At 38.0% G+C, this 26,080-nt stretch overlaps 1 protein-coding gene across 1 annotated transcript in view; it reads right to left on the reverse strand.

The window, feature by feature from the left end:
* Positions 1-4,870: 4,870 nt before the first annotated feature.
* The window catches only part of FOCAD (focadhesin), an 87,837-nt gene continuing 66,627 nt past the window's right edge, over positions 4,871-26,080 (reverse strand). Inside the window, exons 27-43 of the mRNA XM_031056887.1 lie at positions 25,494-25,583; positions 22,593-22,740; positions 20,610-20,729; positions 19,604-19,726; positions 18,678-18,755; positions 18,235-18,306; positions 18,062-18,164; positions 16,863-16,943; positions 15,677-15,805; positions 14,540-14,655; positions 13,052-13,312; positions 12,352-12,441; positions 10,666-10,843; positions 9,166-9,278; positions 7,892-8,143; positions 6,685-6,760; positions 4,871-5,305 (exon numbers count right to left, since the gene is read on the reverse strand). Coding sequence (XP_030912747.1) covers positions 5,232-5,305; positions 6,685-6,760; positions 7,892-8,143; positions 9,166-9,278; positions 10,666-10,843; positions 12,352-12,441; positions 13,052-13,312; positions 14,540-14,655; positions 15,677-15,805; positions 16,863-16,943; positions 18,062-18,164; positions 18,235-18,306; positions 18,678-18,755; positions 19,604-19,726; positions 20,610-20,729; positions 22,593-22,740; positions 25,494-25,583 — 2,104 coding nt within the window. The 3' untranslated portion in view covers positions 4,871-5,231. The remainder of the gene's footprint in view (positions 5,306-6,684; positions 6,761-7,891; positions 8,144-9,165; positions 9,279-10,665; positions 10,844-12,351; positions 12,442-13,051; positions 13,313-14,539; positions 14,656-15,676; positions 15,806-16,862; positions 16,944-18,061; positions 18,165-18,234; positions 18,307-18,677; positions 18,756-19,603; positions 19,727-20,609; positions 20,730-22,592; positions 22,741-25,493; positions 25,584-26,080) is intronic.

The raw sequence follows: 26,080 nt of genomic DNA on the forward strand, positions 1-26,080 counted from the left end.
GAAGGCTTCACCTCCTTCTGGTACACAGGTAACTTGGAGCAGGCAGTTGGGAGATTGAGGCAGTCAGCCTTCCATGTGTGACCACAAAAGACCACTGTTACTTCAGCTCCAATGCCTCACCTAAGTTCCTGGAAAAGCTCAGAACTGAGCAGGCAAAAATATGTTTGAGACAATGGCTTTTATGACAATGAGTTGTACTTCAATGATTGTAGTCTGTTAGGGAGGGATGGGATCCGCCTGTCTAAAAAGGGCATGAGAAGCTCTGGCAGCAGACTGGCCAATTGGGTGAGATGGGCTTTAAATTGAATGACTAAATTGAATGAATTGAATGGGGTCCAAAGTGGCAATTCTCATGCCATTGATTCCTCCTGGGGAGTGGGCCATGCCAACCAGGGCAAGCTTGGCTGCCTCAAGATGAGAGTCGTAGAGCTAACCACATCAAAGGTGTATATGGCTATGGGGAATCCTCTTACACTCCTCCCAGGGAACCTGGATGCTCAACTGCGTCCCTGAAGTGCCTGTACACAAACGCACATAGCACAGAGAATAAACAAGAAGAACTGGCAGTCTGTGTGTGGTCAGAGTCATGCTCTGACTGCAATCTCAGAGTCATGGTGGGATAGCTCACTGCTGGAATGTTGTCATTCCTGTGTACTTTTAAGAAAGGACAGGTGAGTGAGGTGGTGGAGCTGGTCTTCATGTGAAAGAGCATCAAGCTCTGCCCAGGGACAGACAAGGAGTTGAGAGCTTATGGGTAAAAATTAAGGGACAGCCTAAAATGGGTGACACTGTTGTGGGTGTTTACTACAGGCCACCTGACTCAGACAAGGAAGTTGATGAGACTTTCTATGGGCAACTGGAAGTAGCCTTGAGATCATGGGCCCTGGTCCTTAAACGCTTTCCTCTGAGAATTCAACAATTCAATTGCTGGGAGGCACAGTGTGGCTCGGCACACAGTCCAGGAAGTTCCTGTAGATACAGGAAGATAACGTATTAATGCAAGTGGTGGAGGAGACAATGAGGAGACGTGTGTTGCCCTCCAGAGGACCCTTCCCACTCTAATAATTCTGTGATTCCGTGAACTTAAATCTTTGTATATTGAGATAACAGCACCCCCAGATCTCTTTATACAGGGCTGCTCTCCAGTGACTTTTCTACCCATTTAGACTTGTATCAGGAACCTGATACCTGGTACCTCTGTATCAGATGCAGAATCCACCATTTTAACTTGTTAAATTTCATGCCATTAATCATAGCCAAATCCTCGACTATCTGTATCTTTCTGCAAGGTCTCTTGTCCCTCAAGAGTCAACAGCAACTTTCAAGTTTAGTATTATCTTCATACGTAATTGTGCATTCAACTCCTGCCTCCTAATCATGGATAAATACATTGAACTGAACTGGCCCTAGATCTGAAATCTGAGGAACACTGCAGATGACTGTTTGTCAGCTCCCTGCACTACAACTCTTTGAACTCTACCCTTCTGCCAGTTCTTTAACCCATGCACCATGAACCCACTCATCTCACTGTTGAACAGCTTGTACAGACAGATGTTGTAAGAGACAGTATCAAAAGCCCCACTAGGTGGGTGGCTGTATCATATGAGTTACTCAGGGCTTTCCCTTCGTGAACTCATGTTGACTGTGCTTGTGTATTGTTCTTTAAATGCCTTTCAATAGTATCCAGTATGATCTTGGTAAATTTTCCCTGGTAATGAAGTTAACAGACCTGCAGTTGTCTGTGTCTTTACTCATGCCCTTCCAGTAAACTGGATTAATGTTGGCCAGCTTCTGGTCAGCAGGGATTTCCCCAGACTCCCAAGAGGTAGCTCCTCCAGTGCTCTGGGATGAATCCCATCAGGCCCCACAGACTTACAAAGATGAAACTGATATAGCTGCTCATTTACAGTTTCAGTGTCCAGAAATGGAAAGTCACTGCTGCTGTATGTTCTCTAACTGAGAGAACAGGCCAGATCAGTGTGTATCAATGTTATTAATGACTGATACAAAAGCATTATCACACCTCTGCCTTTTCCTCATCCTTTTTTTCGGGTTGACTACCTTCACCAAGAACTGGTGGAATATTTTCCTTAGATCTCCTCTTGCTCTAAACATACTCCGAATTTCTTTTTTTTTAAATCTGACCCAACACTGGCCAGTTCCAACTCTGAGCTTTGGACTTTTGTGTGTTCTCCCTACACATGGGAACCATAGCTCTGTAATCATTCTGTGAGGCCTGACCTCTCCTACAGCCATCATTCTTTTCTTTGTGAGTTCCAAGAGGAATTTCCTTCAGCAAAGCTGCTCTTCTGCCCTTCTCGCTTGACTTTCGGCATAGTGTAATTTGCTTGCTCCTGTGCTTCTAAAAGGTTGCTCTTAAAAATGGACCTGCACTCATGGATCTCTAAGCCCTGAAAATCTGATTCCCAGAGGACACTGCTAACTAGCTTCCTGAGCAGTTTAAGGTTTGCTATTCTGAAATCTAGGATAGCAACTCTGATGACTTGGTTCTCATTTACACCAAAAAATTTAAACTCATCATTTAAACTCATGATCACTGTGGCCGAAACAGCCATCTAAAAATCCCATCTTCTCCTTCTCTACTCACAAACAGCAAGTTGGGGATGGGGAGGGGCAGGAGGAGAGTTGGGGAGGACATTTTTGCTAGTTGTCTCAATGAATAGTTGTGGCGAGAAATTACCTTCAACATACTTCTGGAATTTCTGAGACTTCCTTGTCACAGTTGTCTGGCATTTCCAGTTGATGTCCAGGAAACTGAAATGTTCCATAAGAACAAGGGCTACTGGTCCAGAGATTTCTCCTCATTGCCCATAGATTAAATAATCACTGCTAGCATTGTGACTGAGTGAACAGCAGTAGACACCTACAGTGACATCTGCTTTGTTTTCCATCTCCCTAATTCTCTCTCAGGGGCTTTCAACCACATTATTCCTAACTGCAAGGAATGACAGTGAAAGCTGTGCCTTCCAATGGCAACTCTTTTCCCTTGCCTATCCCCCCTATAGCCCTGCAGCCTGTAGCTCTGGATGTCAGCACTCCAGTCATGGAACTCATTCTACCAAGTCTCACTAATCCCAATCCCATAGTTTTGGGAGCTAAAAATGCTTCCAGTTAATCCTGTTTATTTCTTGTATCATGTGCATTGGGGTTCAAACATTTCAAATACTCTCTTAAGCTCTCAGTGCTCTCTGCAGCTCTGTTAACATTGCCACCCTCAGGCCATGCTATGCCATCCCTTGGCTTCCATGTTCTACTACACATCGGTAGGAATTTAGTTAATTCAGATATTTACATTTTGCTCCTCTATGCAAACTGAAACACAACAAGTAGGCATCACACAGCGATTTCCTTTAAAAAAGACAAAGTTTCATCTGAATTAAAATGCTAATCAACATGCAAACTGAGATGATTAAAGGTGTAAGTTAGTTTGAAACAGTACATTAGAGATGGAACCATTAAAATGTGACATATTTGGCTTTGTTAGAGATTACTAAGAAGTGCACACAAATGGAAAGTCATGAACTGAGATGCACACTTGCTGACAAGAACTTTCAGTGAGTCCTTCTGCACATTCACCTTTAGACAGTTTTCTCAGTATAGAGTTGCACAGGCAGCAGAAAACTACCACTAATTATACACTATTTTGGAAAGGCAAACAAGTATGGCATTAATCCTTCACACACCCAATCAGTGAAGAAATGCTCAGCCTTCACACACTACCCTGCTGGATGGGAAAATCCTAGAAAGAGTCACGGAATCATAGATTTGGAAGGGGGCTATAAGGATCATCACAGTCCAGCTCCTGGACCTGCACAGGACAATCCCAAGAGTCACACTGTCTGCCTGAGAGGACTGTTCAAATGCTTCTTGAGCTCTCTCAGGCTGGTGCTGTGACTTCCCTGAGGAGCTGTTCCAGTGCCTAACCACCCTCTGGGTGAGGAACCTTTTTCTAACAGCCAACATTCAACATAAACCTCCCCTGACACAGCTTCAGGCCATTCCCTCAGGTGCTGTCACTGTCACCACAGAGAAGAGCTCAGTGTCTGCCCCTCCTCTTCCCCTCACAAGGACGTTGTAATGGCAGTGAGGGCTCTCCTCTTGTCTTCTCTTCTCCAGGCTGAACAGTCCAAGTGACCAAGAAGTCAGAGGAGAATTTCTTTAACAGAGGAAATGTTATCAATCCTGAAAATAAGATAATTCCTCCAGTGGGGTGTGACTTCAAGATGTATGGAAATATAATTTCCTGATGAAAAATCAGCAATGCTCTTACCAGTACTGTTTTGAAAGTCACTAGGGAACAGTGCCCAATTATATTCAGTTAATTTTTGTCTACTTCAGCAAGGAGGATTGCTAAACATAAAATCTCTTTTAATACCTGTCTTGGCAAGACTGCAAAGTGAAAAAGTCTCTATTCCTTCAGAAAAAAAAAAAAGTAATAAATAAGGAAAATAGCAGTGGCTAATCTATTTAAGATGATAAATGTGGAAAAGAGTTGCTATACTGTCCCTTTTCCCTAGAGGCAGAGGAAAAACACCCATTATGTGCAGAGAAGTGTCAAGGAGACAAGAACAGTTACAAGTGGAAAGAAAATGGCAACTGTCCTGGACTTGCAGATACAACAGCCATCAGGATTATTGACTCATTTCAGCAATCTTTATAAAGCCATTGCAATCTTGACATGCATACCATTCCTCTTCAGAAACCCTGCTCACATTATATAGTCATAATGTGTTGTCATTACTGCACAAGAACATTGCGTTATTACTAAAGGAAGGATTATCAGTTCAAAAATAATGCTCATTCCAAGTCTATTACACTAAAACATACTTTAATAAATACACTATATCCATCAAATTTTACTAGTTTGTTTTATTTTCAGCCATTCCTTCAAAGCTTCCACGAATTAAAGGAATATTTATTCCAGCTCTTGAGGTTCCCAGATGTCACTGAAACAATTCAATTGAAACAGAATGTGTATTTTTCATTTAGATTCAGCACATTTGCAAAACAGTAACACATCACTTAAAGACAAAATATTGCTTTTCATAGGAATTTTTGTGATGAAGCAAAAGTGTAAAAAAAATCCAAACCCAATTAAAAAATCTTGAGATGGGAAATGTCTTTGAAATACAGCTTCTTGATGCCTGAGTAATAATAATATGTTTTCAAATAGGGACAGTTTTCTTCATTGCATAAGGTATGGTGTGCAGCTACCACCCATAAGCTTTAGTCCATATTGCTTTCCTCTTGAACTCTGCAAGAGACCTCAAGGCCAGAAGTGTAACTGTGAAGACAGGGACAAATTACATTAAATTGTGCAGTCCAAATGAAAAGATATGAGAGTATTCTTCCTAGTAATTTTATTAGCACAGGTATACGTTTAGTTCTCCTTTTACTGACTCTTTTAATAATTCTTTCACCTGTAGTGATGTACTAGGTCCTTCCTTTGCTGTGTAGCACATTTCCTACTGAAATCATATCATATCATCTTCTAACTAGTTTTATCACTTAGGCACACAGATCAACCAACATTGCATAAAGCTCAAATTCAATGAGCAAAGATGCAAGCCAGGACATAGGAGGCACTGGGAACAACAGAAGCACAAAATCTTAAGTACTTTGCTCAATTCACTGATTGGAAATGCAACTCACTGATTTCTTAATTCAATTTGAAAGAATCATGTGTTTAGACAAAATCCAGTAACCAACCTAGTCACAGTCTAGTTATTCAGATGGAACTTTCATGCTCTAGCATGTAAAAGGAAAAAACCATGGGAAGCTCAGAGAGAACAGTGACTTATAGAGATAAGTCTGGGCATACTGACAATATTTGGTGAATATCTTAGAACACTCTGATACACAGAAGAGGTTCTCCAACAGCCCTTAGCATTGCTTCTGGTGGAGATTAGCAGACATTACGGGGGAATTTATCAGAGTGACTAAAACTGCAGACATCAAAACAAGGGTAATTATCCTATTAATGCAAATAACTTAATAACTGGATTTCAAGAAGCCTTGTTTAGGTCTAACGAATCAGATGGTCCAAAGGAAGTGCATTGTGCTCATGGAAAGAAGCACAAGTGCACTTACATCACTTGAAAATATTTGTGGTGTCCTCTTAAAATTACTTGCACAGATCCTACACATGTAAGTAAGCAATGGGATGCATGCTAGGGCTGTAACTCCTACCATAATTCAACATATTGTCTACTTTCCATCTTTCTTTTCATGCATCTTTTCAGCAACCCTCATTTCTCTTTCCTTTTTTCTCAGACCCCTTTACCAGGCTGTCCTAGTTCATATCCTACCCCTTCCACACAGCGCAGTCCTTGCTTCACCTAAGTTATGTGATTTGTATTCTGGTACTAGAGGATTTCCCAATAGTATGCTGCATCTTATTTTTAGGGGTAACTTCAAAAACAACAGACAGATCTATCAATGAAATAGGCTTGTGTACTAGATGTACCTCTAAGTCCTTTGGACCCTAAGTGCTACATCATAAGCATCAGAAGATGAAACAGCAAATGTAAAGTGTTACAGACAATAATGTCAACTTACCTGTGATAATTACATCAAAGACAAAATCTCACTCCTTATAACAACTGAATTTTGATCTAGTCTGACTGTAATAGAAAAATGAGGACACAATTAAAAATATATTACCTTTCAGCAGATCCATGGTAGGTTTTGATAATGCTTCCTTAGGACATTCCAACATATTGATCAGCCATTCAATAAACTGAAGATAGAAATATGAAAAAAAATCTGAATTAAAAAAGCCCCTGTATCAGAACACGATGAATTATTTTCAGTTTGACAGACAATATTTGATTTCTGCTAAATTCAGTTATTTAATTAGAGGCAGCGGCCAATGAAGCTTCTGCCCAAAGTAAACAAAACACCCTTGAGTACATCTCCCTGTCATCGCAATTCTTCCCATAGCTGGATCTGAAACTCCCTTTGTTCCTTCTCATTATGCCAGCAATAACTCTTTGTAAGAAGAAGGCACATTAAACAGCTTCCCTCCATCTTGCCTGTTCATACCTTTAACCTATTAATATAATTCTTTCTTATCAGTCTCTTGTCCAAATGTTTTACTTCAGAACTCTTATTGCCTTTGTTCCTCTTTTGACCTCCCTCATTTTTTATTATTTTTTTCTGGCAGCGCAGGGTGCCTGGATGACAATATGGTATTTAAACTCATAAGGATGATTTTCAGGGCAAGGCCTCACATTCTTCCTTAAATACTAATTAGGCACTTGCATACTAACAGCTCACCCCTGCATTCCTCTGACATTTCTGACTTCAGGGGTAACTCTGAGCACAGAAGGATGCTCAGAGAGTTCTCAAGAGATTCCAGTTTGCACAAAACAGCTACCTATTAATCTATAGATCAATAACAGTACTTCCACATATAGCAATTACATGCATTGTGCAGGTTTGCCAAAATAGGCCCAATTTTCCACATTTATTTTCAACTCATACTTCAAAATAAATGACACATACTGCAAACTGTGAAGAAGGTCTTTGATTGCTCTGAATTTACAGTTTGGTGTGTCCAGCTGCAGAGGATCCTTTCAGCGTTTAAAACACGGACTTGCTACCAGCAGCTCCCAGTTGTCTTCTCCCGGCTGTATTTTCTTAAGAGTTTGACTCCCAGCTTTGGAATTTTATTTTTTTTTTTTGCAACTCTCGAATTTTACTTAAGGAACTACTTCCATATCTGATTAACAATAAAGTGAGATCACAACTGAGATGCAATAAAATATAGAGGAAATAACTGCTCTAAGATCCAAGGTGACTACCAAAAATGGGGTGCTTTCTCATGTCAAGTGAGGTGCTACTTAAATTGCACTACATGCAATTTTACCTTCTGTGTTTGTTCTTTCCACGGTTCTTTAGCCAGCAAAAGGGAAAGGCTACTTGGAAGGAGAGTGAGAGTCTCTTGCACAGCAAACTTGTCAGTGGGGTGCTTGCCAATGTGTTCCTCATGTAATTCTGGTGATACCATCTGGTGTTTCCACAGTGACCAGTCAGCACTGAGGCCAAGCAGTAATGGTGCACCATGGTCAGCCCAGGCCAAAACAGAAGCTGCAAACAGCCACACAAGGAAATCTATGCACTAAACAGGGAAAAGGCAAAAATGCACTTCATTAAATGAATAATACAGAAGGAGAAAAAAACATTAAAAGCCTCACAAAAAAACCCCCAAACCAAACCAAACAAACAAAAAACCCCAAAACCAAACAACAACAAAAAACCAAAACAACAACAAAACAAACAACAAACAAAAAACAAACAAACAAAAACCCCAAAAACAAAAAACCAAAAAACCACAAAAAAACCTCATCCAAAAAAGAAACCAAGCAAAGAAACCCAAGACCAAAATCCAGATGATGATCTGCTCTTAGAAACAATCATCTAAAAATTCAGGCAAAATTCAAAATGCAAGAACTAAAAAGTTCTTAATATCCTTCTATGCTTTGAAGAGCATAAGCCGCTTTATAAATTCAAACTAAAATGTCCACATAAAGAAAAGTAAAATCACATTCTTCTAAAATCATCTTTTAGATTAAAGCTGATCCACAACTCATTTAAAATAGGGAAATAACTTTTTCACAGCAACCTGACTGTTGGGGAAAATCAGAGACAGTCACCCTTGTGATCCTTGCTATAAATGGTTGGGAAATATTGCAGCAATGTAATTAATGCCCTTTCTGATCTAAGCAGCAGCTTATTTTATATCCTCAAACTGAGGATCTAAAATTGGTGAACAACATTATTTCTCTAAAACTGTCCAAGCCCTCTCGGAACCAGAAACTACACAGTTCTGACCTGCCTAGACAGTTCTACTAGTGAATTCAAAATTTTCCTTCAACTGTTCTAAATACAATAAATTTTAAGGAATTATTTCCTTTAGTTGCCTTAAGGTTCCATCATAACTTAAATGTAAAAGTTATTTTAAAGTAAGAGTTTTAAATACACATTCATTCACAAAAATTGTGAAGATCTTCTCTGTGGTGGTGAGATCACAATCTTCTAAAATACAAAAGCATGGGGAATAATGCTTATTACTGAGGAAAAATGTGAAATATATCAGAACCTCCTTCTGTCCTTGTACCAAATAATTTTCACAGCCATTACCTCTTTCAGATCAACCTCTTTCAGATCATCATTTTGTAAGAGTGTTGACTTGCATGCTACATTTCTGATGTAGCCCATCAGGTCTAACAGCCAGTCCATTCTTTTCAGAACTCCTAGAAAAAGAAAAAGAATACTGACTCATGTCAAACACTAGAATGCATTGCTTTTCATTAAAAAGCAAGTACAGAAAATCACTATAGCAGGAAAGTACCAACTGTAGAAGAACAAAGATCATCAACACCACTATCACATTTGATTAATTCTGCCACTGACAGAAAACATACAAGCCCTTAAATAGTACAGAAACGTTGCTTGTAATGCAGGCAACACATTGAACACATCCATACACACACACAAAAGCCAGAAAAAAAAACCAAACCACAAAATCACAAACAAAAGACTTGAGTGAGAATTATTTCACATCATGACAGCCTGCAGGACCAAGTATGCATATATGACTGCTACAGAATCCTAAAGCCTCTCTCAATGTGCAAATTACTGTGAAAATGGTCCTACAGTGTTGAGAGGGTCAGTAAACTGTGGTCAAAGCATGCAAATAAAATCAGCCCTTAATTCATCTCATGGATGGAAGGCATTTTATTGATTCAGATTCTGCTATCCATAATCTGTTCTACTACCTAGAAGCTCACCACCAAGACCACATACAAGTGCCTCCTTTCATGCTGGCTCTTTTACCCAAAGAATCCTGACTTCACTCAATTAAAACTTACTACTCTTTGAAGTTCTTCAAACACAGCTGGCAGCTAAGGCATCTGGCAATATAATGCTTTGAAGTTGTTCAGTGAACACAGGCAGACAAAAACCTTTCTGCCATGAAAATGAGACCTCATTCTTGTATCTTTCTGTTCTTGTTTCTTCCTTCTTTATCTTCTTGAGTATTTCTCCTACTTCTCTTGCATCAGCCCCTATACTTTGTCAGACCCATAGCTGAGCCAGCCCAAATCATTAACCCACCAGATGACTATCTGGTATAGTTATGAGGAGGAAAAAAAGGAAATTTATTTCCTGTGTTAAATCAATGCAAGGAATTCAGGAAAGAAAGTTATGTCCCTAGTTCAACCAGTCTCATGAGAACATCCCCCACCTTCTGTGTCACATACGGTAAGTCAGATTTTAGGTCAGAAGGTTAGCAGAGTTGCAGTATTGAGAGATCTCTAATGTACTATGTACATCTGTAACACTATCCTAAAAAGAGTGGGAGATACAGATCTAGTCAAAATTCTGGTCTGTAAACCACATTGATGAGACAAATGACTTGTAGCTGGACCACAGAAAAAGAAGTAACTGGAGTAAAACATAAATGCAAAGTTTGATACAAGTACTTGAATAATAAAAAAATTCTGAAGACAGTAGTTTCTAATATGGAAAATTTTGGAAACACTTTGGTTAAATCATCTTAAAATTATTTTAAAGAAATCAGTGTAGATTCATAAATATCTGTTGATTGCATTGTTGATTTTTCTTTAAGCCTAATTTTACCTGTATTTTCATGTCTCACAATGCGAGCATGATAGAAACTGTGCAAGAACATCCATAAAATATTTTCCTTCTGGTGATATCCTGCCACAATATGAATCACGGCACTCAAGTTCATCAGAGACAATCTGCCTTGAGAAACTAAATACACTTTCACAAACGTGGCCTTCTCTATATTGTTCTGCAAATGCAATAAAGAAAAAGTTAAATTTAAAGGTACATTTCTTGTGGGAACAGTAAATTCTGCATTCTTCTTTATAAAAAAGTAAGAAACACTGAATAACTAGTAGGCTTCATTTTCCTCAAGACATATTATTACACAGAAGACTGTACATGCTACTTGAACTTTACACTGTTCAAAATAGGCCAGCAAAGTAACTCAGTACAGCTTGTTTTCATACTGCGTTAAATTTTACATTCCCCTTTGAAATGGAATGAACCAGCTTAACAGTTCTGGACACTCAAGTCTTCTTGCAAGACAGATACACTGTAGTGACAAAAAGAGGTTTTCTTAATTGATGTTTTCCAGTGTGAAATAAGAAGTGAAAAATACAAGGAAATGACAGTTCAGCTTCCACAACCTATTTGAATGCTCTAGTGAATTTCATAGCAAACAGAACAGGGGGCTTTAGTCAAAGATGTTTGTTTTTAAAAGCTTGATCTGAAAACATCAAGTTCTTCCACACAGGTCACTTCCTCAGTATTTCAGCTGCTAAGAATTCCACTGCTAATTGATTCCACTGGTGAGCTACAAGATAAAAGCTTTTTTTATTCCATTATCATCCTCAGTCATCTTGTCCACCAGGAAACATTCTGAGTGTGAATGTAAATATAGAACATAAAGTCAAGAATGAAAGGTTTTTCAGTCAATTATTTCACATTTTTAACAGAAGCACAGATCCACCAGTTCAAGGACAGCTAGTCACCAGGATCCATTTACAGTCCAGTTTCAAGCAGGTGGGTATATTAACCAAAGAGGACTGCTTATATTAACCAAGTGGTCTGCTGTTTGCATCATTGTCTGAGATTCAGAAGATATAGCACCACTCTGGTTCACACCATTCTTGTTCTGCTAAGAGAAGTAATTCCCAGAATCAGAGAATCAGTTAGATTGGAAAAGACCTATGAGATTATTAAGTCCAACATATGATTCAACAATACCATGTCAACAAGACTTCGGCACTGAGTGTCACATCCAGTCTTTCCTTAAACACCTCTAGGGACAGTGTCTCCACCATTTCCGTAGTGCGGCACTCCCATTCTAAGGTCTAATCACACTTTCTGTGAAGAAAGTGTTTCTAATGTCCAGCCTAAACCTCTCCTGGCGCACCTTAGGAGAGAGAGGAGTGCAGCTTTGTGTCTTCTCATCCTGTCTGGGACTGGTCGCCTGACAGAAGAGGCCAACCCCCACCCCTCACCTCACCAAGTTAGTTAAGACTCTCTGGTTCAAATGTGCCAGGTGAAATCATGAGTATTTCAGTCGCTTCGAGAAAGTTTGGGATATAGATTCTTATCACTTCTGCTACTCTCTACTGCCTGCAGATGAAATCCAGAGCATTCTTACCTACATGTCAAGTAAAACAGTTAAATGCTCCCAGTGAGCTAAAATAGTCTGGTGACAATAGAAATTACAAGGTTGCTTTTTTCACATGATCTGGTGATAAAAGAGCATAATTCAAATATAATTACCTTGGAGATCTGGACAATGCGATTGATCTCTGAATCAGCCATTTCTGAAATACATCTTGCTACATCAATATACATCTCCAGTTCACCTCTCTGCAAACAGAAAATTAAATGCATGTCTATTTCTGGCCTTCTTCATCATAAAAATTGGTGAGTTTAGGAACTTGTTAAGGATAATGATGAATAATTAACCTATCTTCTAGCCTCACCTAATCTATTTTAGAAATTCTGTATTTGCTGAGGAATTTGACATACATCAATGTACAAAAACAATGGTATTTGAATACTTTTAAAGAATTTATTTTATTTTAAGGCAAAGTGACATTCTTTGGAAGTATTTTCTGTAGCTAAATAGCTTCTTTAAATCACTGTGAGAAACTGAATCCTCTGTGGGGAAAAAGAAAGCCTTCTCATTGTTCACTTCTCTTTCATTAAAATTTATTTCAGTACTAATACAGTAATTTTCCATTACTGAATCGTTTATGAGGGAGGATTGCACGTTACATTGGTTTCACAACATCATATCTAAAATAACCAAAAATAAGTTAAACTGAAATTATGCTGCTATTTTAACTAATATAATTAAAAACTGTACATCTAATTAATGTTTTGAATCTAATGCATCAGTGCAAAAAGATGGGCCTTACCATCATGAAAAAAATACCTAGTTACAGTGTTCATATACCTCATTCATACTCCTCACCTGAACCTCATTTGGAAGAAGCTCATATATTTTCTCCACAGCCTGACACAAAAAGCTCCAGCAAAACTGGGCAGGGTTGGGAAGTTTCATTGCCTGGATGAGACCCTGTAGAACACACTGGCAAATTTCTGGGTTTTTTGTGCGGTTCTTCACTTCAAATTGTTGTATCAGAAGCACTTCTGTAAAAAACTGCAGCTTGTCTTCTGCAACGTGTTGCATCCACAGGGACAGGGACATGAAAAGATATTTCTGAGTTTTCATCTGAAAAGGAAAAATTTTTGCTCCATTTCAAATTCTAGCTCTTCATTGACCTTGAACTATTGTTGGATAAAATGATAAAAACAGTGGCTCAAACACGACTTATAAAAGCACTTAAAGTCAAATATTTCTCAGGCTTTTCTTCTTCCCTTTTTGTCATTAACTTTTTGAATTAAAAAGAGCTCAAACATGTCAATATTCTGTTTTCATTAAAAACTGAAGAACTTCCTTTCAATGAACCGTAGACATCACATCCCCATATGGACAGAGCAATATTTTTACATGGCGCCCACTGTATTCCTACATAAAGCATACAGACTGTCTAGACAGTCAATGACAGAAGTATGATAGCCATAGAACCATGAATGTTGCTAGCTAGTAAAGAAGAATTAATAACCTGTATGAAATGCAGAGCTTAATTCTCTCTGGCTCATCTTATTTTGTGACCTCAAATTCCCACTGCAGCTGGAAAAGTGGTAGTCAGAAATAAAATCTTTTTTTTTTGGTACTTTACCAATTAGGTACCTTAAAAATACCAGCAAATGTTCGCAAATCTAAGACTAATGAATTAAAACAAAAAACATTCCTTGAAGACATCACAGAAACAACCAACTAATTTTCTGAGAATTGTCATGAATCTGCTCCTGAACTTGGATAAAGGAACAGAAATGTGCAGTCAAGTGTTCTGTGGAACTCAGGGAGTTTTACATACTGTACCATGGAATCCACCTTTCAATTCCAGAAGAACAGAAAAGCAATGAAGGATAAGACCAAATCTGATTACACTGTAGGTTAGTCTGTTGGGTATCTACAAAATTAAGGCAAGGTTCTCAAGACATAGCTTTTTTTACTAGTTAGCTAGATCAAGAGACCTTGCTAGAAAAAGTAGGTAAGATTTTGGACAGATTAGGGTGGACCTTATTTTAAAGACATTTAGCTGGTAAAAATAAAAGATACTTTTTCTCCCTACATGCCATGGTTTATGTCTCCAGTTTATCAGCACTATAGGTCTTAAGCAGTAAAGTAAAACGAGTGTAGCATGTCTTAAGTCTGCCTTGAATTTCAAGGCCCCAGAATAACCTCTCTCTCACTATAAATACTCACTAAATGGTATTTCTGAAGAATTATGAACCCAGTAATCCTTTTCTGGTGAGACAGCCTAAACATTGTCACTGAGGAATTTTATATGAAAGAGGTGCTGAGCTCCCACAAGTTTTCTGACATACGTACACTGAGACTGTAGATAAGGGGAGGTGCCACCCACATCCCTAAAAGCATTGCTGCATTTTGAGATGACTGGGCCTGTGTCACAGCCAGTTCAAGGCAGAGATGTTTTACCTCATCACCTAAAACAGAATAAAACAAACTAAGTTATAAAGAAAATATTTTCCCTTTAAATTTGTTCTCAACTCATAAAAAAAGGAGGGCTATTGTTCTACTAGAGCATTACATTACAACTTATTTTTCTAAAAATCCTACTTAAAGGATTTTAACATACACATAACACACACATTTTTAACACATACATGTTGGAAGACTCTTCTTTACATTCATGCACTTTCAGCAAGAAGTGTCAGCATTTGTTCAAGTTATTTCAATTCACTCAGGAACAACAATGTGGGAATTTTAAGAAAAGTAAAAATTAAAAAAAAAAACCTCCTTGCCAAATGAAGTCAATATTTATTCCACAGAAGGAAAAATGAGTCAATATTCCTGGACTATGATGTTGTCTGAAATATAAAACAGCCACAAAACAGAAGTACTGTTTCCTCTGAAAATTCCCTGATTTACAAAAGTAAGACTCCTAAGTGAAAAGCAGGAATAAAAAAAACTCTCCAAACATTTAACAAGTTTCAGCTCTTCATAAGAATGGCAGACATCAGCATAGGAATCTTTTTCCACTATTTTGAAAATTATTACCCTGTGTAATTTAGTAGAAAGTGCATTTCAAACTAGTGATAGCTAGATGAACTACCAAACAGTTCAAATATGCGAAAAAGTGCATGCAGGCTCTGACACAGGCATTGGACCAAACATTTACCAATTACTGATAACAGGATACAATTAGTTGAGTTTTATGATGGGCTCTTATATAAATAGTTCAAATGAAATGTTTAGGCCACTTTCACCAACATTTTAGGGAACTTCTCAGCTCAGATCTTTAGTTTTTCTTCAGTTAAACAGTATCCACATGGTGATGACAAATATATACTTGCAAATACTAAAAAGTCAGTCTTGAAAGCATAATAAAACTAGCCACTGCACTAACTTCAAGCCCTGAAGAGGGCTCCAAAGTTTGTAAAAGCCGCATTAGTAAAGAACTCTTGTGACAAATCTTGTGTCTTAATAGAAAACTACTACTCTTACCAAAGTCCAGCCTCATCAAAGGAGAAAGAATGGATGCCCAGTTTACAGGTGGATACTGATGGCTTTCTCCAACTAATGCAATGGGTGCCAGTGCTACTTTCACCAGTTCAGCTGGGACAGATTCAGGGCCTAGAACAGAAGATTCAGAGTCTAAATTGTATACACACATATTTGGTTGAACAGCTCAGCAAAAAATGTGAACACTACACTGTAGTTCAAGCTCTAGTAAAGAACTGAAAAGTGTTACAAAATCACTGTTACTTCCTTTTGCATCTGAGAATTAGCTATTTCATTTATAACGAACGGATACATTTTTAATGTCCTGTCAAACTGTTTTTTGTTAGTAATAAACAGAAACTTTCTGTTTATTTGAGTCAATTTGAGTCAATTTACAAGTTAATTATAGATATTCCTCATCTAGTAAGGTAGTACTTTTGCATTTCTTATTGGGAGAACAGCAGAGTTTTCTGACAATGCTTTCCTTTCTCATCTTGTAGATGCAGGCCAAAAGAACAGCTGGATAAGTGCTAACCTTTGCTACATACCATGTTAACTTATGTCAACATAAGTTAACTCAGTTCTCCTGGAATCAAAACATAGGCATTTTAACCACCATTTAAAGCAAAGCTTGCTTCATAGGACAGCAGTGAGCTCACTTAACTCCACATAGAAGCAATCCTCTCCATCCTCCTTAAGACTACTCTGAGACATCTCTTTTACCAGGCTTACTCATATAAGACCATACTTTCTTCAGGCTTCTTTGCATCTATCCCAGCAGTAATCTGTTTAATACCACTCTGCTACAGAGAATATTAATCCAGCATCACTGAAATAAGTGGCAGCATAAAGTCAGTCTGATGATGGAGTATTAACTGAGCATACAGGCTAACACTTAAAAATGATTTGACTTTCCTTCTCATAGGGAAGAAACATCATCTCACCAACGAGAGGGAAGAGAAAAGGGCTTTAAAAGTCAAAAATCAGGTGGAGAAAACTAAAGTCCTTCACTACACAATATTAACCTATCTTTTTGATTGTAATTAAATTTCTCTTTTAAATAACTCACATTAGCGAAGTTCAAATTTGTACTTAGAAAAGTTCTCTTAGCAAATAAAAGCAAGTGTTTAAGGTCATCTTTTATAGCCATAACAAATTTCCCCGAGTAATACTGTAGTTTGATCCTTACCTTTCTTTCCACCTTCAATAGCAAAGTCAATGGCTGCCCTGATAAAGCTGTTTACAGGTAAGTAGCTAAAATCTGGAGGAACTGTGAAGATAAAAAGACTGCTTATATTCTAAAACATCATCAGCAAAATTATAACCTTCTGCTCCCAGGTAAATTTAAAGGCCAAATTGAGCTGTGTTTGAGCTAACTGATTCTGTAGGTGACTCAGAGTATTTAGACCACAAGACTGATAGACATATTGGCCTTTTCACCTTTAAGGCAAGCTAAACATTTCTGGTGGTGAGAGGTGCCAGATCTGAAAAAACAAATTCACAGAACAACTGAAAAGCCAGGGATAAGAACTTCCTTAAAAATACACTGGGCACTGCAAGCTGGGCTTTGAAAGGGAGCGCTTCAAAATTTTAAGAAGTCTAATGGAGCAGAGACATTTCATATCTATCTAACCTTAGGCAGGCATGAGTGCATGCAGACATACAAAAGAGCAGAAACTTTGAGAGACTTTTCTCTGTGATGCTTATCTACATTTTGTATTTTTGGTTCCCAGATTAGTTCACACCAAAGCAAATAGCTTCAACTTTATTAGCTTTTGCTTGTTACTGGTATTTCATTAATTATTAATTATCCAGCCTTTACTTTACCAATGGATATTGAACACTTATAGTTAGCAATGTATCAGCCACCCGGAAAGGGCACAGAACACTAATTATTTTATTTCAGCTAACCAGAGAAGATCTGTTCTAGGAAAATACTTCTAAAACGTTAGCATGGTCTTGTTATAGACTAGTTTTTAAGTATTGATTTTTTATACAGTGGGAAGGGCTAAAATAAATAGTAGGTTAATCAGTTCTAAAAGGCACAGAGTAGATGTCAAATACACGTGCCATAGGAACTGTAAAACCTGTTTATAGTTAATCCTCCAAAAAAATAGAGAAGTAATATACAAAAGTTTGACCAGAACAATTTAGAACCTTACTTTCATACTGCAAGTAAAAGCAGATGTGGGGGATCCTATTACTGATTCCTGCATCATGTTCCAACCTTTAGGCACACGGGACCATGAGATCTCTGATTCAAAGGCTGTCATGCCACTTCACAGGGCTGCAATATCTAACTTATATTATCTCATGTGTCCCTCACTGTCTTTTTAGTGATGTGCTATTTCTACATGTTCTTTAAGAAGCAGTAATAAAGTATCTTACCAGATGCCCTGTTCTGGGTAGAAGACAAACAGGACATGTGAAGACGTCCCAGAAGTCTTGCTGCATTTGTCTGAAGACCAATCTGCTCAGAGAAACTAATTATCTGGCTTGTGCAAGGTGTGAAGGTATGTTAGTGCATTATCCAAAGGAGGAAACAGAGGCTACCTTCTTACCTGTGTAAGGGTTCTGATGACTTCATTCAGCTTACTTTGAAATTGTGAGGACTGAATGCTTTCAGATTTCAGCTGCAAGAGAAAAAGAGGTTAATTTTGTAAGAGACAAAAAGGAAACAACAAACAAAAAATTCTGAAAACAGATTACATTTGCACTCATGCCTTTCTCTGGGAGTGGGAGAGAGAAAAGGAGAAAGCTTACAAGGGCTGAAAACTTTTCCCGAGTGGCATTGCACAGGGGCCATATGATGGCAAAAGGAACAAGTCCCATTGTACTCACTGCAATTCGGTGTTGCTTGGTTCGTACCAAACATGAATTATTGCAAAAATGTTATGTCCTGGTTTACAGCCATCGCTGTAGGAATGGGAAGCATGCAACCCATCCTGCCTTCTAGGCAAATTTCTCCATGAGATCAAGGTACCATTTGCTTGCATATTCTGACCTGTATCATGCCTCCTTCAGAGCCCACCAGTGCAACCAGTCCACTGACAGCAGCCAGACGCTCCATTGTTGGAGAACCCTGGAAGTATAATTCAGGACCAGTGAGCCAATGTGATGACACAACACTACTGTTGGACTAAATGCTTGTTCTTCCAACTTAAAAACCATCACTAGCACACCTCTAATCCCAACAGCCTTTTCAGATCAGACTCCAGCATGGTAGATAATACTAATCCCTCTCTTGATGAATGAAAGCTTTATGAATTAAGGAATGAGGTTCCTCCTCACTCCTCCAAATATGAAACCATCATGGACTGACAAATTGTTTTTTTTCCTAGCACAATCTGTATTCCACAAAATATACCATTGCAATTCAACTCAAAACCAGTTTCTTTATTGATAATTACCTTTAGCTGCAATCTTAATATGTAAGTTTAGAGTTTGATTTCAAACACCTAACTTTTCCAGATAAATTGAAATAATTTTAATGGCTAAGGCACTATAATCACGCTTCTTTTTTCTTTCTTTCTTTTTTGACAAGCAGCACCTGACTTCACAAGACATTTTCACTTAATAATGTAGACTTTACCTTGGGCACTGTTCCAAATTAGTGAACATGTCCAAATTAAGACCTCATTGAGAAAAGCATTTCTCATAAATTATCCAAATTTAAGAGAAACAGTGATTTTTCCCTTTAGCAAACAGCCCAAAATTATCCTCTTGCTTCCAATATCAAACAGCATATTCAGATAGTCCTAACTTTTCCTAACATCACTCCTTGCAAGAAGCAAGGAAAATTATGTTCTTACTGTTAATTTTAAACTGCGCACCATCCCTTCCCCACCTCCTCTACCCCCACCTATGCAAAAAAAACCTAAACCAACAAAACAAGTACAAAACCCAGGATATACATAGAAACTCCTTTACCTCTGCAAGCACAATTTTTATCCAGGCTGGCATTAGTCTGTTGCTTAGGTCTTCAGCTTTCCCATGACCACAAGCTGACAATCCATGTACTATTGCACCTAAAGCTAAAGCAAAACTGTAGGTCTGTAGGGTGAAAAAGAACTTATTAAAAACAGATTTTTACAAAGGAATCTGTATTTTTATACAGTTATTATTGAAACATTACTCACATATTTATTATTTCCCAACAATTAGAGGTAAGGTCTTTGTCTAGAATACCAGATACTTTATTTCAAGTGACGTGGGATTTTCTAAGATTAAATCTTTGACACATAGAGCCTTGGTTTTAGAGTAGATTTTCTGACATGAAGATAAAAAGCTCTAGCACAGGTAGTTAGCTCTGACTTCCTATTTTTCAGATAAACATTTTGAATAGTTGATTAATATAATAGCAGGCTTTGATTCAAAATGGTTGCCTCCCCCGGCTCCTTCATTTCCTGGCAAACATTAACCAGAAAAGAACTTGCACTAAAATATTGAGATTATTCTTGGCAATTTGAGGGGTACCCTAGGATACTACGGATGAAACACACACCTGTAGGAAGCTGTGGCTATGTTTATGGTTATGCACTGTCAGTGGTTCAGGCACATCAAAAATTCAGAACAGCACAGTTGATGTATTTTCCCACCAAGAAAAAGAAATTATAGAAATATGCCATAAAAGAGACAAAAAATGGCAAGATACAGGGACTAAAGACATGAAATGTAACAGTTTCTCTTCTAAATGCAATCAAACACATGCAACTTGCTTTCATTTCACTGTCTGGTAATTGCTATATACATTAATGAATCAAGTGGTAATCTTAGTAATTGTGTGGTATGCAAAATACATTCATCAATATTAGTTAATGATGAAAGTAGAGCAACATAATTGTCTTGAATTACAGTTTGGGAAAAGCAGTATCCAATATTAAACAGATAAAGAGAGAAAGAAAACTAAAGCAAAGCCCAAATACAGAATTATTACCTGCTGATTATTTTCTGCTAAGGTCCGTAGCTTGCTCATAGCCTTCTCAGCCTCAGCTGCTTCTATGATTCCAACACTGAAAGCAGAGACACAGGAACAGGCCACAGAATAGGCAAGTACCTGAAAAAAATTTTATTCCATTAACTAGTGTCTAATCAAGCTCACTGTAACAATGGTCACATTGAATAATGTGGCAGCATGACTGAAAAGATGCAATATTTTCAGTTTATACTTTCAGATATTTATTCCCTCTCTGAAAGACTCTTCATTTTTGTGTTAAACAAACACAACTAAAGCTTCAAAGTACTTCTGGTTTTACAGAGGTCAAACTCCTGACCTTCCACACAAATTTAGCTATTCTCTAAATAAATAAAGTATCTGATCATTATTTATGTAAGCATACTCAGCATGCTGTGCTCCCATCAAGCAGGTCTGCCAGGCCAGAAAATGAGCACGTAGAACTGTCTCTCACACACATCCCACAACACTAGCCTCCTATCCTTGCAGAAGAATTCACCAGCAACATTGCTTTTCTGTTCTTCTGCTTTAGCCATGGAGAATAAGTGAAGCCTGAACTACCAACATAGCAAGTGTGCCAAATGTCTAACCTCCTCTGTACCAAAGTTAAGCAGCAGAACAACACATGACCCTGAGGGAAGCAGAGAGCTCCTACCTACTGTGCAGGATTGACATCAATTTGACCTCTAGCTAGTAATGTGCAGATTGTACCTTTTGCTGCAGCAGGCCAATGGGTTATATGCAAATCACCTACAGTTCTGAAAGAGCCTCTTGTGCATCTCATATAGTAGCACTCATCCTAGAGCGCTGCCCAAATTTTACTCATCTCTACAAATCCTTACAGAGGTTTTAATTGCAAAGGGTAGGTTTTCTTTTTCTTCCCAAACTGTCTCATGATGTTAAACAGTTGCTGCCTTTCATCTCAGAAGTTGCTGTATTGAACTCAGTTTAATTTCAATAATGCACTTGAAGATCTCTGGGGACACATAAATTAATTCATAGCTGTAAGTAATTTTAATGCATGAACTGTAAGTTGCAAAAGGCTAATCCCCAACACATATGTACTGCCAAAAAAAATAAAACTCCATCTATGAAGATGTTTAATAAAGAGCTTTCAGAACACTACCAACAGGGGGAAAAGAATCATCCTATCAATCTCTATTGACTCCTGTAGGAAAAACAGAGGATTATGCAACTCAACTGCTCAACCGCTCCAGTTTTACATGTATCATGTACAGACAGCGTTGCTTTTCTCATGCAAAACATCTGCTTGTTCTGATTTTTGTTTTCTGTGGCAAACTATTTGAATTTCATCAGTTTTCATTCTCAAGTTTTACCTCTGAAGAGTTACAGGCTAAGTACATGGACCATGTCAAAACTTACAGGATGTATCCTGGAAAAAAACTCCCTGAAATGCAGGGCTCAATTTAAGTGTTCAAAACATAAAGAAAATAGTAAATGGGGCCATAGCAGCATGCACAAGTACAAAATTCACACTAGCTAGTGACACAAAGTTTCAAAGAAATATATAGAAGGCATATTGAAGGATGAAGTATTAGCATTTAAGTTTTCTCTGAGAGTAACTTGTTGTCTGCTTTTAGTAGATCAGATGAGCAGTAAACAACTGTATGTAAGAGACCCATATTCATAGTTACTCATGATCCAACTTTCAACAGTTTTATTTGGGGTTAAGGAATTAAAGACCTTTAAAGGATCATGTCTGTTATCTTTTCAGGCAGTTTCTTAATGTCTTTGCAAGATTACACATTATTCTATTCTTATTATTGCTGTTATTATCACTTTTTTTCCCCAGCAGACATAAACCTGTATATTGTGAAAGAAAAAGTAGAAATTAAGCCTTCTAGTATCACAGATAAAAAAAGTTCCAGCAAAAGGACTGTAATTGTTAAAGAGAGGAAATAAAATAAAAGGAAGACTTAAAATTTGTGATAAAATAGGTCATACCTCTTGGACTCCTCTGCTTTGGTCCTCACTGCTGTCCAAGTATTTGTAGAGTTTTCGCAACGAAGCAGAAGCATGCACTCGTGATTCTGTTTGGCTACTGTGACTCATATATGAAAGAACAAGTCCTACTCCTAAAATACACCCAGTGCTTTAAGAGAAAACAAAAGAGAAAAGATTAAGTATGCTTTGGCTGCTCTGAACTCCCTTTAAACCCTAATAAAGTTTGTGGGTAAGAAGACCTCTTGGCCTTGCCTGATAACTAGCCCTGTAGATAATTTATTACCACAGTCAATTTTGCAAATGATTTTTATTTCACACATAATTTTCAAGAAACACCAGATGAAAGAAGAGCATAAGAAGAAAGTGTTTATTTAAATAATAATTCCTACACATACAGCTTCACTATTTCTTCTGTCTCTGAAGAACCAGTAGCCCCAACAACAAACACCATAAACTAGTATAAAGGAAGTATCAATCCAAATTTCTGTGTGTCCTGATAGTATAAACTAGGAAATCCCAATTAAACATACTAATTGCAGGTTCAATGAGTGTATTAGCATCTGCTGCTGTCAGACTCCTTCAAGAGCTGTTTCACTTGCAAAAGTAATAAAATCAGTCATTAAGCCAGACAACTGCTAAGACGGCTTTCTTAGTCAGGTAAGAAATTAAGGTATTCACCTGCATTTCTTAACAGGAATGGTCAGGTATGCATTCTAACTTGTATGTACTAAAATTTGCATATGCTACAGTGGAGCAGCTTCGTCAGGACAGACATATCCAGCACAACTAACTGTTTGATGCTGAGGATACTTAAAATTGCAACAAGAACATAGTTTCAAAGGACATAATTTAATAGGGCAATGGTACAAACATCTCCACAGTCTCCACCTCTCTTTCAGATTTTTGTTCAGAAATTCCATTCTGGACCAAAGATCTTTTACTAAATTCTGCATATGTGCTTCCATAACAAGTTCCAAGTCATCAGGTTTGTCAGAACAGTTCTGGCTTCCATCATGAGATACTAAAACATAGCAGACACTTATTTCATCAGTTTTCATTCTCAACATGATCTCTCACTGGCACACATCCCCAACTGCTCTTATTTGTAGATGATTTTTTCCCCCATGCACATCTCCCTGACACTGCTTGTAGCAAGCAGCAAGCAGTCAAATGAACATGGCTAGGATCTTAGGCATTCTCCTATCCAACTTAAAAATAGCAAGGAAAAAAAAAAGCTGCTGCTTTTACTCAGGCAGGTAAAAAAGAGACATCTGAGAATAACTTCAGTCATATTTTTAAGATAATATTTTACAGTAACTGGGGATTAAGGATGATTGAGCATGGCTAGAAGACACAGAGGGGTGTCTTGGGAGTGATATCTTTTTCAGCAAAGACCAAACAAACCTTTTTAAGCAACTGGTATATCTGAATTAATGACTAGCCAATAAAACAAGACATGGCTTATATACAAGAGTTCTGAATTGAAGTTTACACTACTGTTTGTTGACAAAACTACATAGAAAAAAAACAGATTTCTCATTAGAGCTATAGTATTTTATGTTATTCACTGTTAATAAAAACTTAAAACATAATTGGACACTAAAGCAAGAATAAAACTTCACCTTCTCTGCTCCACTTTTTGTAACTAACAATTGCTCTCACTTGGCTATCATATTTGTGAGCTACATAAAATGAGTATTAGGTACATTTCATCTACATGATATCTCAGATTTCCTAGCACATTTTAAGTGTTTTACTGCCAAAGCATCAGGCTGCAGGAAGTCTTGCCTTCTACCACGTGCAGCCTGAGCGTGGACAGCACTGATTGCCACACCTGCACTGCTCAGCAGACCTATGCTCAAAACACTGTCAGCCTGTTTTTTGTGAAAAAGAAAATCACCGATTTAGCAGGAGTGAAACACTGGTGAAAATGCTCATGCCTCACAGCTGATCATGCCTTTGTCACACTGATGAAAAGGCTGGAAAGGACCTTCCTTTGGAACAGCAGTTTACAAGTAGAAATGCAAAACTTGGACAACTCTGCAACACTTACAGCTCTAACATTATTTGCTCACAGAGAGAACTTGTACTAGACACCTTTAAAACCCTTTAAAACCCACAGATAGCTCAAAAAACTCTCCTCTCTTCAATCTTCCCTCTCCTGCCTGCCATTGTTTCATATTCTTCTGGCAACCTCTTGCTGCCAGAAAAGTCTGGCTTGGCTCTTCTCTGAGGCTTTAATCTCCAGCTAACAGGCTGCACAAACCAACAGCAACAGGCACGACAAAGGGGTGCAGCTGGTAGAGTCTCTGTGTACTGTGTGTCTCACCTTATGCCACTCAAAAGGCAACAGAAATCCTCACTAAGCTGCACAGGTTCACAGCCCAATGGTGCACAGCTATGACTCCTCAGAGCTTTCCAGGAAGTGCACTGGAGAAAGGAGGGCAAAGGCAAATGGGAATTATTGCTGTTTCTTTTGAACAGTGAAGAGCTGGGCAGAGTAATGCTCAAACTGAAAAAAACCTTATGCACCCACACTGAGCTGCACAAGATACTGCAGTTCCTTCCCTGATTTGAAAGAGAAATGACTACTGTGGAGGAAACATCCTGCCATGCTAAATTAGCTGTTTCATGGCAACTGACGTGTTTTATTGTCTAAGGAGATTCAAGTTCTAACTGTAAAAACTTAAGCAATGCAAAGTCTGTGACTGACTCTGTTTTAGAGAGCATACCTCAAAGGGCCTTTCCAGCCTGCCTGAACTGGTGATTATATGCAAGTACTCAGAACCTGCTGTCTCCTTGTCCTATTCTCATACTTTTCTGTGTAGAATTAAGGAAGAAAGTGTCAATTTAAAAGGTATAGTTCAAAATAAAGTATCACCAGTAATAAAGGAAACTCACTTGTACTCCAGACTGGTGTCAAAGCAGCAGTTCTCCAACGCATCCAGGGATTTCATCAGAACGAAGTTCATCTGTTGACCAGGTAAATCACTACGAAACCAAACCAAAACAGGAACAAAAAAAAAAAAAGATCCAATGCCTGACAGTAGAAGGAAGAATCTGATAAACATCATCTCATCTAGATGTGTAACTTTTCATAAGCAGAAAATTCATGACATTTCACACTATTAGCTCTCTCAATCTCTCTCCACCTCATTGCCTAACTTACTGATAAAAAAGACGCATTTATATCTCACTCCAAAGATGTCATATGCACACCCCTCTTATAAAACATATATTCAATTTTCATAATGAACTGGACATCTTTAATGGAAACTAGATCTATAATCTATAGATATAAACTATATAAACTATAGCTACATTCCTATGAGTTTTGATTTTTTGCAATCCAATGCTTTGAAGAATGTGTAAGATTAAGCTTTCAAACCACGCAGGGCAGTGAAAGAGTAAAACTAGTCTGCAAGAAATGGTTAGAAAAATGTATTCACTTAACATCCCTCACCACAGAAGTGAAACAAACACAAACA

The sequence above is a fragment of the Geospiza fortis genome, unplaced genomic scaffold (assembly GCF_000277835.1).
Source record: "Geospiza fortis unplaced genomic scaffold, GeoFor_1.0 scaffold12, whole genome shotgun sequence".
Taxonomy (NCBI): domain Eukaryota; kingdom Metazoa; phylum Chordata; class Aves; order Passeriformes; family Thraupidae; genus Geospiza; species Geospiza fortis.